Source organism: Bos indicus x Bos taurus, chromosome 3, assembly GCF_003369695.1.
Source record: "Bos indicus x Bos taurus breed Angus x Brahman F1 hybrid chromosome 3, Bos_hybrid_MaternalHap_v2.0, whole genome shotgun sequence".
Taxonomy (NCBI): Eukaryota; Metazoa; Chordata; class Mammalia; order Artiodactyla; family Bovidae; genus Bos; species Bos indicus x Bos taurus.
In genome coordinates this window covers 13,923,627-13,939,725 of record NC_040078.1, presented here as the reverse complement: position 1 = coordinate 13,939,725, position 16,099 = coordinate 13,923,627, and the positions used below count along the sequence as shown (strand labels likewise).

General features: G+C 55.7%; 2 protein-coding genes and 1 long non-coding RNA gene across 17 annotated transcripts in view; 1 reads left to right on the top strand and 2 right to left on the bottom strand.

Annotated features, from left to right (window-relative positions):
- Positions 1-650: 650 nt before the first annotated feature.
- On the top strand, positions 651-13,109 carry LRRC71 (leucine rich repeat containing 71). Of its 6 annotated transcripts, none has more exons than XM_027529746.1 (16): positions 651-1,043; positions 4,983-5,132; positions 5,438-5,563; positions 5,660-5,735; positions 5,952-6,029; positions 8,054-8,122; positions 8,344-8,503; positions 8,589-8,672; positions 8,768-8,857; positions 9,521-9,667; positions 9,866-9,959; positions 10,292-10,380; positions 11,885-11,926; positions 12,002-12,091; positions 12,457-12,578; positions 12,814-13,109. In XM_027529746.1, exons 1-16 carry the CDS (start codon positions 881-883, stop codon positions 12,851-12,853), a joined length of 1,620 nt encoding a protein of 539 aa, XP_027385547.1. In that variant the 5' UTR covers positions 651-880; the 3' UTR covers positions 12,854-13,109. The 6 variants fall into 6 exon arrangements, with proteins under 6 accessions (XP_027385547.1, XP_027385522.1, XP_027385516.1 ...); XM_027529721.1 differs by having other exon boundaries at positions 654-1,043; positions 12,005-12,116; XM_027529715.1 differs by having other exon boundaries at positions 654-1,043; positions 12,002-12,116.
- LOC113884804 lies at positions 1,696-4,838 on the bottom strand. Its single transcript, XR_003509019.1, has 2 exons — positions 4,607-4,838; positions 1,696-2,103 (listed from the first exon to the last, which is right to left on the bottom strand). It is a non-coding gene; the product is annotated as an uncharacterized LOC113884804 (long non-coding RNA).
- A 1,632-nt stretch (positions 13,110-14,741) lies between the features above and the next one.
- The window catches only part of ARHGEF11 (Rho guanine nucleotide exchange factor 11), a 116,744-nt gene continuing 115,386 nt past the window's right edge, over positions 14,742-16,099 (bottom strand). For all 10 annotated transcript variants that reach the window (XM_027529615.1, XM_027529683.1, XM_027529648.1 and 7 more), the window contains one exon: positions 14,742-15,837. In XM_027529615.1, coding sequence (XP_027385416.1) covers positions 15,782-15,837 — 56 coding nt within the window. In that variant the 3' untranslated portion in view covers positions 14,742-15,781. The remainder of the gene's footprint in view (positions 15,838-16,099) is intronic.

Here is a 16,099-nt window from a genome sequence, read left to right as displayed (position 1 = left end):
AGACGGGGGCCCAGTAGCGTCTAGACTACCTGAGGACTTTGAATCCAACTTTCTAGGAAGCGTGACCCGCCTCCTTAACTCAGTGGATCAACTAAGTCCCCAGACCTCCAGGAAGCTAAATAAATGGGGTCGAGATTACAAACCAACAGCCACGCCAACTCGCCAATTCTGCGGATCTCTCTGGGACTCTTCCACCAAGGGCCCTCTCCTTACAGGAGAGGAGGGCGGACCCCAGAGACTGGATCTGTCCCTGCCCGGACTCTTTCCTAGGTTCCTCCGACAGCCATGACCCCTAATACGCTGAGTTGACGTCCGGCTTCCCCCGGTTCAGTTTCGCGGATGACTTTGGAAGGCTCCTAGCCCGACCCCCCAGCCCCACCTCTCCGCCCTGATCTCGCCCTAGCCCCGCCCCCTCCTTTGGTCCGGTCGGGTCCAGTCCGGGATCCACTCGTCTCCCTCCTCCACAGCCCCGCCCAGGTTCTTCTCCTTTCGCACTGGGTCCCCAGGGTGCGGCCCTCCCGGGCTCCTCTGCTCCTGTGACCCCCTGCCGCCCAGTCGGGCTCACTCTGCCCTGACTCCGCCCTTCCCGGGGGTCCTCCTCCGTGGCTCCGCCCTCCGGGCACCGCCTCCTACTAGTGACTCTATGGTGCCCCCTAGGCCTCGCGTGCGCTCCGCGGTTGCCCTTTGCCCACGGACCGGCCCACCTCGCGCGGTTGTCGTGGAGAGGGACGCGGAGGCGACGCCACCGCAGGCGGGTCCAGCTGGTGCAGGCGAAAGTAGAGACCCTCGATTCAGCCACCTCCAGGGCAAGCCCTACAGAGTCTGGTCCTGCCTCCTCGCCCCCGTGAGGGTCCCCAGAGTCGCTGCGGACGGCAGAGGCATGTCAGGGGAGGCAAGCGCACCACCCGCGACGTCACCCAGGGCCCCGCGTCCTGGGATCCAGAAATCATCGGGTGCAGTGACCAAGAAGGGGGATCGCGGGGCCAAGGAGAAGCCGGCGACCGTCCTGCCGCCGGTGGGCGAGGAGGAGCCCAAAAACCCTGGTACGTTGGTGACGGCGTTAGGGGGTTAGGCCTCTAGGCTTCGGCTCCACGCACTCCCACCAGCCACTCGTCCCTCAGATTAGCCAGACTGGATGGGGCGTCGTCGTTGAGTCAGGCACTAGCGGGCGAGGTAGTAATAATATGCTACCAAATACTAGCAAATAATAATAGAATTTCTAGTGCTAAGGAGTGCTGTGTGGAAAAGGACTCCACCGGCGGAAGTTCCGTATGTGAATGTAAATAGCTCCTGGCACGTGGTAAGAGTGTTGTAAGTGGTCACACTATTGGGTGTTCACGTGTTATTAGGCTTGTTTCTTCTCTGTACTGTGAAGTCCTGCCCTGACTATTGTGAGGAGGCACAATGGAGGTGATGGTGAGAGTATTTTTATAAACTGCAAATTCACTTGTTCACTCAACAAACATACATTCCACACCCATTTCAAGTGCCCTGCTCCATCCTGGGATATGAATCACAGTTTCAGTCCCAGCACAGTTCCTGCAACCCAGCTTGGCAGATGTTTGTATTGAACTTGATCTTAAAGAACCCACACTGGTTTGGGATGCTGACAAATACAATAAGATGTGCCAATTTGTATGAGAGAAGAGGGTCCAGGGAGTGATGGGAAGATGCACGGGCACTGCCAAGAGTGACTTTGAGTTTTATAGACATTTATTCCAACAATTACTTCTTTGATGTCTGCTCTGTAGCCAGGTCCGACAGAGACAGAATGAGATGGACACAGTCCAGCTGGAATGGAATTTACATTCTCTAGGAAACGAACATCATTGGAAAAGTATGCATATGAGTGTGGCTTTTTATGTTGCAACTGATAGAACCCCAACCCAAACTAATTATCCACAAAGGGGAATTGATTGGAAGCCTTCTTGATTCAAACCACCAGCTTTGCATTGAAGACAGACAGGAACTTGCGATCTCTGGACTCACAGAAAAACAACTTGGAGAAAACACTCTGATATCAGACCTTGGTCAGGTGCCATCTCTTTGTCAGTGCTGGTGGCTGTGGGAGGGGAGCTATAGGAGCTGGAGAAAGAGCATTTTCTAGAAGAAAAACAAGACAGTTTAGAATCTTCTATAGATATGAACCCAGCTACATCACACCCACACACACACCCACACTCATACACTCCCACACACACACCCCACTCTGGCTGCTGTGTGGGAAATGGAGTAGCAGAGGGAGAGAATGGGGGCAGGGAGATGAGTTATGAGGCATTTTATTATTAAAAAATTTTTTTTTAAATTTATTTATTTTAATTGGAGGCTAATTACTTTACAATATTGTATTGGTTTTGCCATACATCAACATGAATCCGTCACGGGTGTACATATGTTCCCCATCCTGAACCCCCCTCCCACCTCCCTCCCCGAACCATCCCTCTGGGTCATCCCAGTGCACCTGCCCCAAGCATCCTGTATCATGCATCGAACATGGACTGGCAATTCGTTTCTTATATGATATTATACATGTTTCAATGCCATTCTCCCAAATCATCCCAGCCTCTCCCTCTACGAGGCATTTTAATAGCCCAGGTGACAGACAGTTGTAGCTGGGGGAAGGTAATGGGGAGCTGGGTTAGGCTTCTTGGAAAAATACTTCCATGGTAGAAAAAGAGTTGGTGAAGTAGTGGATGGTGGGGGGAGGGGAAGTGAGGGAGGTAGCAAGAACGATTCCATGTTTCTGTACTGGTTGTGGGATGGGTTAAAGGGCCATCCATGGAGACAGGCATGCACGAAGGAAGAGCCTGTGAGAGATTTCCAAGGGTTGGTGTTGGCTGAGCAGCTGGATGGAAGGGTCTGGTGCAGTGAGATGATGTCAGGTCTGGAGATGTGAATTGGGAGCCGCTGTTTGGGTGCATTTAAACCCTGGGAATAAAACAGATTCCCCTGGGGAGGGAGGGAGTGGAGCCAGAGACAGGAATGGGCTCAGAACCCAGCCTCAGGGATCTTAGAGGAAGAGGAGCTGACAGAGGAGCCAGAGAAGTCAGACAGAAAGGGAGTGATAACAGGACACGGCCGGCTGCATGGTCACAGAAGCTTTAGCAGGGGCGCTGGGGCCGGGTTCACACAGGGCAGAGTGAAGGCAGATGCAACAAGGTTTACAGATTTAGAGAAAACCCCATCTGGCGGCTTCCTTTCAAGAAGCTGTGAGGTGAGGTGAGCTCACAGTGAGCGTGAGGAGGGAGTGTGAGAGGGGAGCAAAGTAGGAGCAAGGCCCTTTCAGGGCTATGCTGCCCACTGAGTGGGTGCTAGCTGAAGCCCAGATGTGGAATATTTCCATCACTGGGGGCATGCTGTTCTAGAACGGGGTTCTCGGGTGCCCTCCTTGGCCCATCTTTGGCGCCATCTGTGAACTTGTTATGGCTTCCCAGGTGGCTCAGTGGGTAAAAAATCCACCTGCCAATGCAGGAGACACAGAAGATGTGGGTTCAACCCCTGGGTCAGGAAGATCCCCTGAAGGAGGGCATGACAACCCACTCCAGTACTCTTGCCTGGAGAATCCGCATGGACAGGGGAGCCTGGCGGGCTACAGTCCATGGGGTCACAAAGAGTTGGACATGCACAGTGAGCTTGTTGGAAATGCAAATTCATGGACTCTGCTTAGACTATGGGATCAGAATCCAGGAGGGATGGGGCTCAGGAAATTCTTAACAGGCTTTCCTGATGATTCTTACAGACAGCTGTTAAAGTTTGAGAATCTCTGTTTAGAGAAGATGGTGTGAGTGAAGCAAGGAAGGATGGAGGGGTTCTCCCAGCAGAGAGAAGAGCTTGGGAAAGCAGGCCCCAGGCAGGAGCCAGCTGTACAAGGGGCTCCCCCTCACTTCCCAGTGCCTCCTCTCGTTTGCCCTCCCCGTACTGAGCACACAATCTCCCAGTGGCCCACACCCTGCGGGCAGCATCCCCGCTGTTAGCTGCAGGAATTCTCTTCTCTGGGCACAGCCCCTGCAGCCTGTGGCCTGGGTGATGCTGCTGCGGGGTCTCCAGGCTGCCCAGCACTTGAAAGAGAGGGCCGGCATCGAGTCCACCCTCTGCCTCCAGAGTGTCCCCTTTGCTGGGACACCCCTACCCATCTCAAGGAACCACTTCTTGCTGGGAGGCCCATGTAGGAGCAGGGAAGAGCAGGCATCTTTGGGTACTCAGACACCTCAGGCCTGCAGACCCCTCAGGATGGGAAGTGCTGGGCATCTGCCTGAATTACTACAACTCCTGAATGAGTTAAGATTTCCAAAGCACTTAGAACAGTGTGGGACAGGAGTACGGGCTCTATCCATATTTCTTAAATAAATAAAGCCTACCGCCCTGCTTGGCCTCAGTCTACCTGTCAGGTTGGGGGAGTAGGGATGGGGGAGTGGGGTGGGGAGTTGGAGAGGTCCTTGTGGGTTCCTTCCTTTTCTCACATCAGGCCTGGGCCTTCTTTCTTAGTGTGACCCTGGGCAGTCCCCGCAAGGAAGGAACAGGGGAGGTGGCTGGGCTCGGGAGGCAGAGGTCCCCTCCCCCCAACCCCAGGGAGCGGACAGCCGGAGTGGAAGCGGCCTTGACTCACGGGGTGGGTGGAGGAGCCGAGGCACCCGCCTTGTTGACATTCCAAGCCCGTTAGTCCTTTCTTCCAGGTCTTGATTTCCCCCTGTTTCTTGTCAAGTGTTTTCAGTATCGGTCTCTACAACGCATCTTACATGCTAAAAATGGCCGTAAGGATGTCTGCCTCTACGGAGGGGCTCCGGGCCGCCCCGAGGCCAGAAGCCCCGCGCAGGCGAGCGTGGGAACGCAGCGCTGGGCCCGGATCCCAGGCCGGAGGGGACGCAGGGCTGGGTGCGGCGTCCTCTGGTCTCTGCTGCCCTCTGGTGGCGACCTTGTGCTCCAGCCGGCGAGCTCCGTGCGGCCCGGCCCTTCCCCGCCCACTCTCGTCCCCGCCCCTGCAGAAGAGTACCAGTGCACTGGCATCCTCGAGGTAGATTTCGCTGAGCTCTGCACGCGGTGGGGCTACACGGACTTCCCTAAAGTGGTCACCCGACCCCGCCCGCAGCCGACCTTCGCCCCCTCGGCCTCTACGTCGGAAAAGCCCACAGTAGGTGAGTGACAGCGGAGCCGCCAGGGTGTCTGCCAGGGCCACTGCGTCGATCCCCAGCCTCCCATCTCACGGCGGGCGGAACGGAGGGTACGCAGGGCATTGTGCGTGTGAATAAGGGGGGTGGATTTCAAGGGGGTGGGTGGGGAGGCGGGTGTAGGGGGTTTGTTGCGGGGGCTCTCCTGTCTCTCCGTGGGGGCTGTCCCGGCCTCTCTGGCACCCGTACGTTGGCCGGATCGTGGGGCCCGGGGCGGTGACTGTGCCCTCTCCCTCCTTCTCCGGCTTCTCGCACCCCTCCCTGCCTTCCAGATGATCAGCGGTTGTCGGGGTCCTGCAGCCTCAACAGCCTGGAGAGCAAATACGTGTTCTTCCGGCCCACCATCCAGGTGGAGCTGGAGCCCGAGGACAAGTCGGTGAAGGAAATCTACATTCGCGGTGAGGCCTCCTCCGCGCACTGCCCCTCCCACCCCCCGTCCCCCACCCCACCGTACCCCTCCGGCCCGAGGTGCCTTCCTTCTCTCCCTTCCGCAGGTTGGAAGGTTGAGGAGCGGATCCTGGGTATCTTCTCGAAGTGTCTGCCCTCCCTCAGCCAGCTGCAGGCCATCAAGTGAGGGGACATGGGGGTAGGGGACCGAGGCTGCGGGAGGGGCAGGAGGCCAGTGGGGACGGCAGGCTCCTAGCGGCCTGGGAGAAAGAACGGAAGGGGCATGGAAGACCCTGGGGAGTTGAGGGAAGAGGGGAATGAGGAAGGCTGTGGCTGGGGAGGGCAAATGGGAAGGAGGTGATGCTCCAGCTGCGATTCTGTGCTTCCCACCGTTTCCAGCTTGTGGAAAGTGGGGCTGACTGATAAGACCCTGACTACCTTCATCGCCCTCCTGCCTCTCTGCTCATCCACGCTCAGGTCAGCAGAGGGGAACAGGCAAGCCGGGAGGAGACCTGGGTAGACGGGCTGGCTGGGTGGTCCGAAGGGAGCAGTTTGGGAACAAGGGGGACAAGTTCCAGCTCCTGTGGCCTGGGCTGGCATCCCTGTGGAAAGAGGGTGCTGCTAGTGTCTGTGGGGCTTCTGAAGTTCCCATCTGACAAGCAGTAGGGTCCCCTTTTCTGTCTACACCAGCACCTAAAAAGCCTACCTTTGGGGCCTTATTTCATCTCCTGTTCATCAGTCCTGCCACCATCCAGTCTCTCCCTGGTTCCTCACTGCCTGGGCTCTGACGCTGAACCAGGGGCTGGTTCTTCTCCTACAGGAACTAGCAGTCCTGGGAGGGAGGGAAAAGGTCATAGCAATGAATACTGCAGGGCAATGTGGGGACTGTAGTGGTGGATGTTTTATGGGAGACATGGAAGGCTGCCTGGAGGAGGAGGTACTAAGTTGAACCTTGAAGGAGGAATAGGAAGAGGCCAGGTAGGGAACCGGAAGGGGCATTCCTGTAAAGGAGGGAGTCAGGGCAAAGTGTGAAGTAATGACTACAGGCGTGGTTGTTGTAGAAAGAACACAGCTGATTTGGCTGCTCTTTATTGAGGCTCCCCTCGCACCCTTGGGAGAAGGCAATGGCAACCCACTCCAGTACTCTTGCCTGGAACATCCCTTGGACAGAGGAGCCCCATGGGGTCGCTAAGAGTCGGTCACGACTGAGCAACTTCACTTTCACTTTTCACTTTCATGCATTGGAGAAGGAAATGGCAACCCACTCCAGTGTTCTTGCCTGAAGAATCCCAGGGATGGGGGAGCCTGGTGGGCTGCCGTCTATGGGGTCACACAGAGTCGGACACGAGTGAAGCGACTTAGCAGCAGCAGCAGCACCCTTGACTTCTGCTTTACAGACCCTCCCACCATCACTGGCCTCCCCACTTGTCTTCCTTAGATGAAAGGGATGCTTCTTGAGGGCAGGGCTTTTGTCTCCTTTAGCTGGAGCTCTTTGTTCATTCTATCAGGGTAATTAGAAACAATTTAGCCAGCAGAAGAGAAAAAAAAAAAAAAACTATTGAATTCATCTTAATATGTAAAAATAAGTCAGATCAACATAATAAAATAATAAAAAATAAATGCAGTCAGGTTCAGATGCTAGATGAGCTAGGCTGAAATGTTGGGCAGATATCATGAAAGAATTTTTTTTTCCATGGGAGAAATTTTTTAACAGAGATGTTTATAGCCATTAGTTCCATGTTTGCTGTGACTTGGAAAAAGACCTCCAACCTGTCAGTACTGTTGGAGAAGCCACTGCCCTGTGGAGGGGTCACGTCCTGGGTTGCAGTGTAACAAGTTACCGCAAATTATAGTGGCTTCAAACAACAAACGTTTATTACCTCACAGTTTCTGAGTTAAATCCAGGTGTGGGTTAGCTGGCGGCTTTGGCTCAGGGTCTCGGTGGGGTTGCAGTACTGCTGTTGGCTGGGGTTGCCGTCGTTTTGGGGGATGCGGGTGGTGGTGGTGGAGCATCGGCAGCCAAGCTCACTTACGTGGCAGCTGATTGGCTGCAGTGCCTCCTCTTGTGAGCCTTTCCTTAGGTCATCTGGGTGCTCTCACCACCCGGCAGCTAGTACCAGAGAGCACCCCAGTTGGAAACCACAGCCTTTTTGTAACCTAAACTTGAAAGTGACCTCTCATCTCTTATTCATTAGAAGTGAGTCACTAGGTCAGCCACACTCAAGGGGAGAGGATTACACTGGGGCATGGATACCAAGAAGTGGGGATCACTGGGGTCATCTGAGAGGCTCCCGTCACTAACTCTGGAGAGCAACCCCTTCATATGGCACACTTCTGGATTTCTAGTCTGGAGAAGGGTCACAGATAATTTCCTGTGTCAGGGAGTTGGGGGTGGGGCATGTTCCCAAGCTGCTTGCCAGAGCCCCACCCTCCCTCTTTGCCCCCTCCCCTCACCTGGCCTCAGTGGTGCCTCTTGGGTCTCAGATCTCCCCCACCCTCAGGAAGGTGTCTCTGGAGGGGAACCCACTGCCGGAGCAGTCCTACCACAAGCTCATGGCAGCAGACAGCACGTGAGACTCCTTCCCCTCACCCCCTTTCTTTGGGCTCGTCCCCCATTCCGTCATCCTTAGTTCCCACATTGCCTTGTCCCTCTAGCACCTCCCCAAGGACCCTCAGTTCCTCCACCCTCAGACCCGAATGGCCCTCCTCATGCCCCCGAGTTTTCCGAGGTTACCGAACCGCCCAGGATCCCAGGTTTCCCGTGACCCGAGCTCTCCCTCCCGTTGCGCAGGATCGCGCATTTGTCTCTGCGGAACAACAACATCGACGACCACGGGGCGCAGCTCTTGGGTCAGGCTCTGTCTACGCTGCACAGCTGCAACCGGACCCTGGTCTCGCTCAACCTGGGCTTCAACCACATCGGGGACGAGGGCGCGGGCTACATCGCGGATGTGCGTGCGCAGCGGGCAGGGTCCCACGCGAGCTGTGGCGCCCGGCGCCAGCCGGCTGGCTCACTGCCCCTTCCCGCCCCCGCAGGGCCTCCGGCTCAATCGCTCCTTGCTCTGGCTGTCCCTGGCCCACAACCGCATCCAGGACAAGGGCGCCCTGAAGCTGGCTGAGGTGGGTGTGCCGGATGGGCGGGGCCGGGGAGAGACTCCCCCGCTCCCAGTCCCGGCTCCCCGGACGGCTGATGGCCAGGTGCCGCCCCGTCCCAGGTCCTGCGCCCCTTCGAGCTGACACATATCGAGGTGGTGGAGCGCCGGCGCCTCCTGCTGGAGAAAGGTTCGCAGGAGCGCTCGCGATCGGTGAGGAGCCCCCGGAGCCGGAGAGCTGAACCGCTTCCCAGGTCGGCCGCTTTCAGACGGCTGGACGTGTCCTAACCCGTCTTCTCTCCCTGTGTTGTGACCGTTTTTCTCTCCGACCTCAGCACACATCTAACAAAAGTTTGGTTTCTAACCGCAGAGCCACTCCGCTGACGGCAGAGTGTGTTGGTTAAGAGAAAGGACTAGATTTATAGACCGCAGGGACTTGGAATCTGGCTCATCCACAAAACAGCTTGGGACCTTGGGCGTGTGACTGAACCTCTCGGGCCTCAGTTTCCTCATCTGTAAAATGGGGATAACTGTGTCTACCTCATAGGATTGTTGAGAGGATTAAATGAGTTAATTCAGCTAATGCACTTGGAAAAGTGCCTGGCATTTAGTTTAAAATATGTTAGCTACAGTTTTATCCCCTCAGTATGTGTCGGAATGCCTTTCCTACCTTCCCCACCCTCCCACCCCCACCCCCAAGCTCATCTCTGGATCCCTCTGCTATTTGTTCCCAAAATGCCCCGTAAGAGTCCCAAACACATTATGTTAGCATTTAGGCAGGGAGATTGGGATGGGGGTGCTGCCAGCCTGACTGCCACCCAGGCACAAGGGAAGAGGCACTAGCTTCTTCCTCTTCCATCCCATTTGTGAGCACAGCCTTCCACCTCTCGGCACGGGGACTCCAAAACAGAGCGTGACAAGAATCAGCTGATGGGGGTCAGCAGTTTTGCATTGGTGGAGAAGGACAAGACGCAGACAGTGAAGACACCCAAGGGTCTGGGCAAGAAAAAGGAGAAGTCGGGGGTAGGTATGCTGGGGGCAGCAGAGCCTCGGGCGCTGGAGGAATAGGGGAGGAAGCTTCCTTGATAAAGGAGATGGGTGGAGGCTGGAAGGCCTTTGAAGTCCATCTCAGCCCCAGGGTCCTAGTGCCGACCTCTTCCCACAGCTGCTTCCCATCCCCCAGGGAGGCAGGACTCTCATCTCTTCTTACATCCTCCACAGGAAGTGGTGAAGAAAGAGGAGAAGTCAGGGCCTGGGCAGTCACCTACACAAGGAACCCCTAAGAAAGAAGACTCCGCAAAGGCAGGCAAGGGGAGTAAGTGCTGGCACCCGCCGGCAGGGCGTGGACAGAGCAGCCCTAGGCAGGATGAGGAGCCTGCCCTGAGCTAGTCTTGGGGATGTTGTTGGAAACCCCAAACAGCCCACAAACTGCACTCCACACCGTTTCCCTGGGCTGGACCCCTGTGGCTCCGCTCTCAGAGGAGGAATCCTCCGCCCTGCCTGGCTGGAGCCCCCCTCCAGCTCTCTTTCTGCTGCACCCAAACCCACAGTGTGAGGAGACCCCTTCCTTGCCCCAGCCTTTCTCTGGGGAAGCTGGGTGGTGTCAGAGGTCTGCCCTGTGCATTCTGGCTCCTCTTCCTACTCCAGAGGTAACCATCCCTGAGCAGAAACTAAGCAAGGGAAAGGGGGCCAAGACTGGGAGCAAAGAGAAGCGCAGCATCCTCATGGAGTCTGAGGTAGGCTGGGAGAAGTGGGGTGGGGAGCACGTCCCTGGGGTCCAGGCCCCCAGCCCCTCCTGGGATGGAGTCTCCACTCCTGTCCTGTGGCAGCAGCCACTTCACCTGGCGTGTGCCCTCGGTCCGGCCTGCTTCCTATCCCAGCCTGGGCTTGCAGGGGTAACAGAGCTCAGTGCCCCTCGCCTTCTATTAGGAGCCCCATTTTTGATCCTTGCCTCCACTCAGTCTGCTCCCCAAATGCCATCTGTTAGTCTCCAGCACACTCACAGTTGCTCGCACAGTTGCAGAGGGGACAGAGCCCTTTGGCCCTGCCAGCAGCTCTCCGGGGGGCAGGGTGTTTTCCTGATCGTGGCACTGCCCTCACGCTGTGCACAGCAACTTTAGACCCTCTCCCCTTTGCCCTTGCAGCCTCCCTTTTCTCTTTCAACGTGGACCAACTGGTCCCTTGTTTTGAAAACCTTCCTGGACTGCTGACTCCGTAGCACCCGCCCCCACAGTGGAGTCAGCTGCTCGAGGGCTACGTGCACCCACGCAGTCATACATCAGGCTATTGTGCTTTGCTTCACTGCGACTCAGATTATTGAAGACTTGTGGCAACCCTGCATTAAGCAAGTCTTCTGGTGCCTTTTTTTTACCCCCAACAGCCCTTGCTCACTTTGTGTCTCTGGGCTACCTTTTGATACTACTTCTCGCAGTATTTCAGGGTTTTTCATTACTATTACAGTTGTTATGGTCATCAGTGATCTTTGATATTACTACCTTGATTCTCTGAAGGCTCAGACGATGGTTAGCATTTTTTTTTTTAGCAAGAGGATTTTAAAATTAAGGTATTATACCTTGCTTTTTTTAGACATAATGCACATTTAGACTGTAATATAAACATAACTTTTATATGCACTGGGAAGCCACTTTATTGGAACCGAACCCACATCTCCGAGGTATGCCTGTGTTCCAAGACCTCCCCACCCTAGGCAGGGACCGGCCCCTCCCCTTTTAGGAGTCTTCTCTAGGATCCAAGAGAAGATCTTACAAAAGGGGAAAGTCAGGTGGAGAAAGCCGGCAAGGGTGGCCTCTCTGTGCCGGTTTTCAGCCCCTGCCTCAGCCTTGATCCAGGCTGCTGTTTCTCCCCGGGATGATTGCATTTTCCTCTCATCCTGCCTTCAGTGTCATCTCCCTGCAGTCCCTTGTCCTCATTGATCTCCCTGTTAGAAAATAGTGAACTTGAATGCCAACACTACTTCACACCTCTGCACCTGTTGGCACTTTCCCCTCTTCATCTGATAAGGACCACACACTACCAAGACGCCAGCTCCCAGGCCATCTCCTGCAGGATAGACTTACTCCCAAGCCTGGCTAGCTGTCCCTCTCCTGTGCCCCCCTGCCCCGCCCCCAGTTCTGCTTCCCTCTGTCAGCTCCAACTGACTGCATTAGTCTCAGCTCTCTGGCTTCCCCGCACAGAGCTGCTTCTTGAGGGTATGGGCTTAATTTATCTTTGTATCTCCAGCACTCGGGACAAAGCCTGGACTATAACCGGCCCTCAAAACATGTATGTTGAATGAATGAATGAATGGCCTGTTGACCAGCTCCCCTCTCCTCTGCTGCAATTAGTATTCTGCCTTAGCAGCTGGTTGGGGAAGCTACTGAGATGGTCAACCCTCTCCTGGAACCTGTGGAGCACCGCGATGGCAAAGTTTTCATGCCTGGGAACAAGGTCCTCTTGCACCTCAATCTTCTCCGTACGTTTGCCAGTGCCCCCTGCTTTCCTCAGGCGGCCACAAGGTCGCCCCCATGGCGCTCCATGGGGCAGAACCTGGCTCTCCAGCGGCTGGGCGTCACCTGAAGGCCCTCTTGCATGGGGCTTTGGGGCAGGGGCGGGTCCGGGCTCTGGGTCAGGCAATTAGAGAGCAGAGGAACAAGATGAAAGACGGAGGGAAGTGAGACAAAAAGGAGAGTTGGGGTGAAGGACCAGGTCGGGTGTTAGTCCAGGCGAGTGAGCTGGAGGAGCAAGGGGTTAGCAGGGTGTCGGCAAGGAGGTGGTTGGCGCCCCGAGGCCACCTCGTCTACTCCTTTCTCCAGGAAACCGTATCACAGAGGTGGGGCTGGAGGCCTTCCTCACAGTGGTGCAGTACCAGGCACAATTCGCCAAATCCAAGAGCGCGTCCAAGGGCCCCGTGGGGCTGCTGTGGCTTTCCCTGGCGGTGAGTCCCCATCAACCTCTCCTGCTGTTTCCAAGGCAGGCCCTGTAGTTTCCCTGGCCTCTTAACACTACATAGCCTTCGCTCTCGCTGTGAGATCGGCAGTCAGGCTCCTTTTTGCCTTTTTTTCCGTGCCCCCCCCAGCCCCCAACCCACCTTGTCCTATGAAATGACTTTTCCTCAGATGATTCACCTTCATTGCTTTTGTTAGCTATCGGCGTGCCTTTTCTTCTTTCAGAAAAACTGCTTCTCCCCACAATGTCCTGCGTACGCTATGATCCAGGAGCTGATGCTGCCAAGGGACCCCATCAGTAAATGCAGGCACAAAGAGGAGGAGCCCGTGGCTTCTTCCACCTAGCCCCTGCCCCCTGCTTTTCCCAAGATTCTGGGCCACGGAAGTGCCTCCTTTCCACATGTGGGCTGGACCTCCCTGGGGAAAGCTCAGATCATTAACAAAGTCTATTGCTGTACTTCTTTCCTTGAAACCTCTGTCCCAGAACTACTCAGAATATTTAGACTTTATGCCTGTTGAAAGCGTGTTAATATGACCAGAAATGGCCAAATCGCTTTATGGTTCTGCTGGGGGGTGATTTCAGCCCCTCTGGTTGTGGCCGGCCAGGGGCATTGCTCTCCCGCCTCCTCAGGACCTAGTTCTTGCTTGCCCAGCCTACAGTCAGCCCCTCCTCCCCCACCAGAGGACATGTGATATGCCAGGGTTTGCAGTGTCTCTGGACTTAGGAGGCAGAAAGAAAAGTCTTGGGAGAGTAGCCAACATGCACAGCAGAGGGGAAGAGTGGGTGGGGCAAAAGCATGGAGCGCAGGCCCCACCATTCCACCTTCTCAGACCCCGTCCCCCTCTGGACTGGTTTGGAGAGGCAAGGGCTCAGCCTGTGAAAACATGCTGAGCTAGTGTGCCGCTTTGTTTGGAGAGGGTGCCGAATCCCTCATCATGTTTGTAGCAAAGGCAAAGCACTAAACGTGAACCGTGATGACGCTGCCTACTGCTGTCAGCGACCTGAAACCGGAGCCACCCAGATGGTGCCGGGGGCCCCCAGGAGAGGTGGGGCCCTGACTCTTCACCCTTCAGCGCTGCACCCACTGAGATGGCCTGGTCATGCCTCCAGAGCCCAGGGCTGGCTTCTGGGGAGCTGACATTCACTCTTCCGGGAGCTGCCTGAGAAGCGTGCCTTCTTCACCTCTGAGCACGGCTAACCCGGTCACATCCTCTCGACCCCCACTCTGCTTTCCGTTGCCTCAACAGAGATCTGCTCTCTGTGCCTCTGAGGCTCTGTGGCCCCCACAGTCCCCTCTCTGCCTCCAGCCACAGCACTGCTGCTTGGCCTCTTGGCAGCTGGCCGCTGAGCTGCTGCAGGGAGCAGGGTGCAGGAGCAGCTCTGTGAATCTGCAGCGCTGAGGACATCGCAGGTGCTTGGTGACGACCCGTCACCCCAGCCTCTCCTGCTACCCGTCTGAGGCCTTCTAAAGCTTCAGTGGAGCCTTACAGCCCACGTCCTCATCCCTACACTTTATCAAGAATGGCTCGTGTATTCATTCTGATGCCCAACCAGACTGTGAGCTCCCAAGGTCAGCACTCAGCATTATGCTGGGTTTAGGAGGTAAAACAGAGGGGAAAGAGGATCTGTCCCTTAGTTCAACAATGACAGCAAAGAGAGGAGGTCTGAATGGTTACAGTCCTGGGGATGTGGCCATGTCTGACGAGCTGCTTCCGGAGGGTGTCAGAGCCTGCCAGAGGACTCCGAAGGCATCTGGCCAGGCCTCTGAGATGGCCCTCCCCTGTGCGTTGCCTTTAAAGTCCTAAAGCTCACTGAGGGCAGCCCATGAGGGCTCTTGACTCTGGGACCACTGCTCGTGTGTGAGTGTGTGTTTAAACTGAGATAAGTGTCTTTGCATGTCTCAGCCATGGGGGCTGTATCACTTGGTTTGCCCAACTCAAGTTCAGCAAGTGCGCCCTGGAGCTTCGGGAGAGAATATGGCGAGGCCTGGGTCTGGGGGCTGCGTTCTGTTCCTTCTATCCAATGCTAACCAGTCTCAGAGGGAACAACTACAGTATCTTTGATCACAGTGGTTCCAAGAATCACACACATACCACCACAGTTGAAGAATATTTAACTTTTCTTAAAAAAAAAAAAACAAAAAAACAAAAACTTAACCATGAAAGGAAGAAAATAAAAGAGTATACATTATTTTAACAGCAAAACAGTCATTTCCATATCTATATTTTATATATTATATATATATATTTATATATATATATGTATATATACACCTAGCACAGTGTGTATATTCTATTAGTGGGGGGTGGAGTGGGTGTGGTAATGGGGGCCAAGGCTGTGGTAGCCCCTGGGGATGGTCCTAGGTTAGTTTAGGGACTCCAGCATTCAACCCCCTACCCCCCGTCCTGGGGCCCAGTTTTCAGCTCTGTACCTGATACACTGGTTTTCTACAGGGAGAGGGTGGGGAAGGGTGGACACAGGTGGGGTAAGAAGTTCCCCTGAAGATGAGAAGTCCTGGGAGGGAGGGAGGGGCTCAGCACCGGGCCAGGAGGCTGGAAGCTGGGGGCCTCAGGGATGGCCCCACCTCTGGGCCCTGATCCTGGAGCTGGGCCGCTAACTAGGAGACCCAAGTGAACCTCCTGTTCCCTTAGCAGCCCTTCTGTAACTGCCTCCAGTGCTCCAGGATCAGAAACAAAAAAGGGTGAAGTTATTTACAATCGCAGAGATACACATACAATACATACATATTTATAGGAAACCAAAGTGACAAAGAGAGGAGAGGTGGAGACACCCACCCAGCCTGGGGGTCCTGTGGAGAAGGGAGGGGAGGAAGAAAGTGCATTTACACCAGAGCTGCCTCCTTACACTCACACTGGCTCGTCTGAGGGCACCCACACATACAGGCGCGCACAAGTACGTGGGGACGAGGGGGGCCTTTCAGATGCAGTCTGCATGCTTAGGAGACAGGAGGCCTTGAAGGGGTGGCCTGAAGGGAGGGGAAAGGACACTGACACTTGACTCCAATCTGAGCAGACCAAGCAACATGCGGATCTCCCCCGGGGTCTCGGCTGGAGCCTTCTCCTCAGCCGCCTCTTCCGCGGGGAGGAGGTCTGGGGTCTCCCCACCCTGCGCCTGCCTCAGGCCAGTCCCTAGCGGAGGAGTGGGGATGTGAGGACTCAGTGGTTCCGACAGCTACGGTCCTGGGGATGCGGCTGTGTCTGCCGTGCTGTCTTCCAGCGGAGTGGGGCCTGTGGGGAGTGGGGATGACGGTGAGGAGCTGGCCTGAGAGATGGCCCTCCCCCACGCTTCTCCTGGGCAGTCCTCAGGCCTGTGAGTAGCTCTTTAGCACCATCCTCCCGTGACAGGCGTTCTCCTCCACCAGAAACCTCCGAGTTCCCTGTGGGGCCTGGAAAGGGCTGTCTGCTGAACCCCACTTCTGTTTTGTTGGCCCCCATGGGTAGGTATGGGTCTGCCTGCCTGAGTGGGAGCACAGCCGTGGCCCCAGCCCAC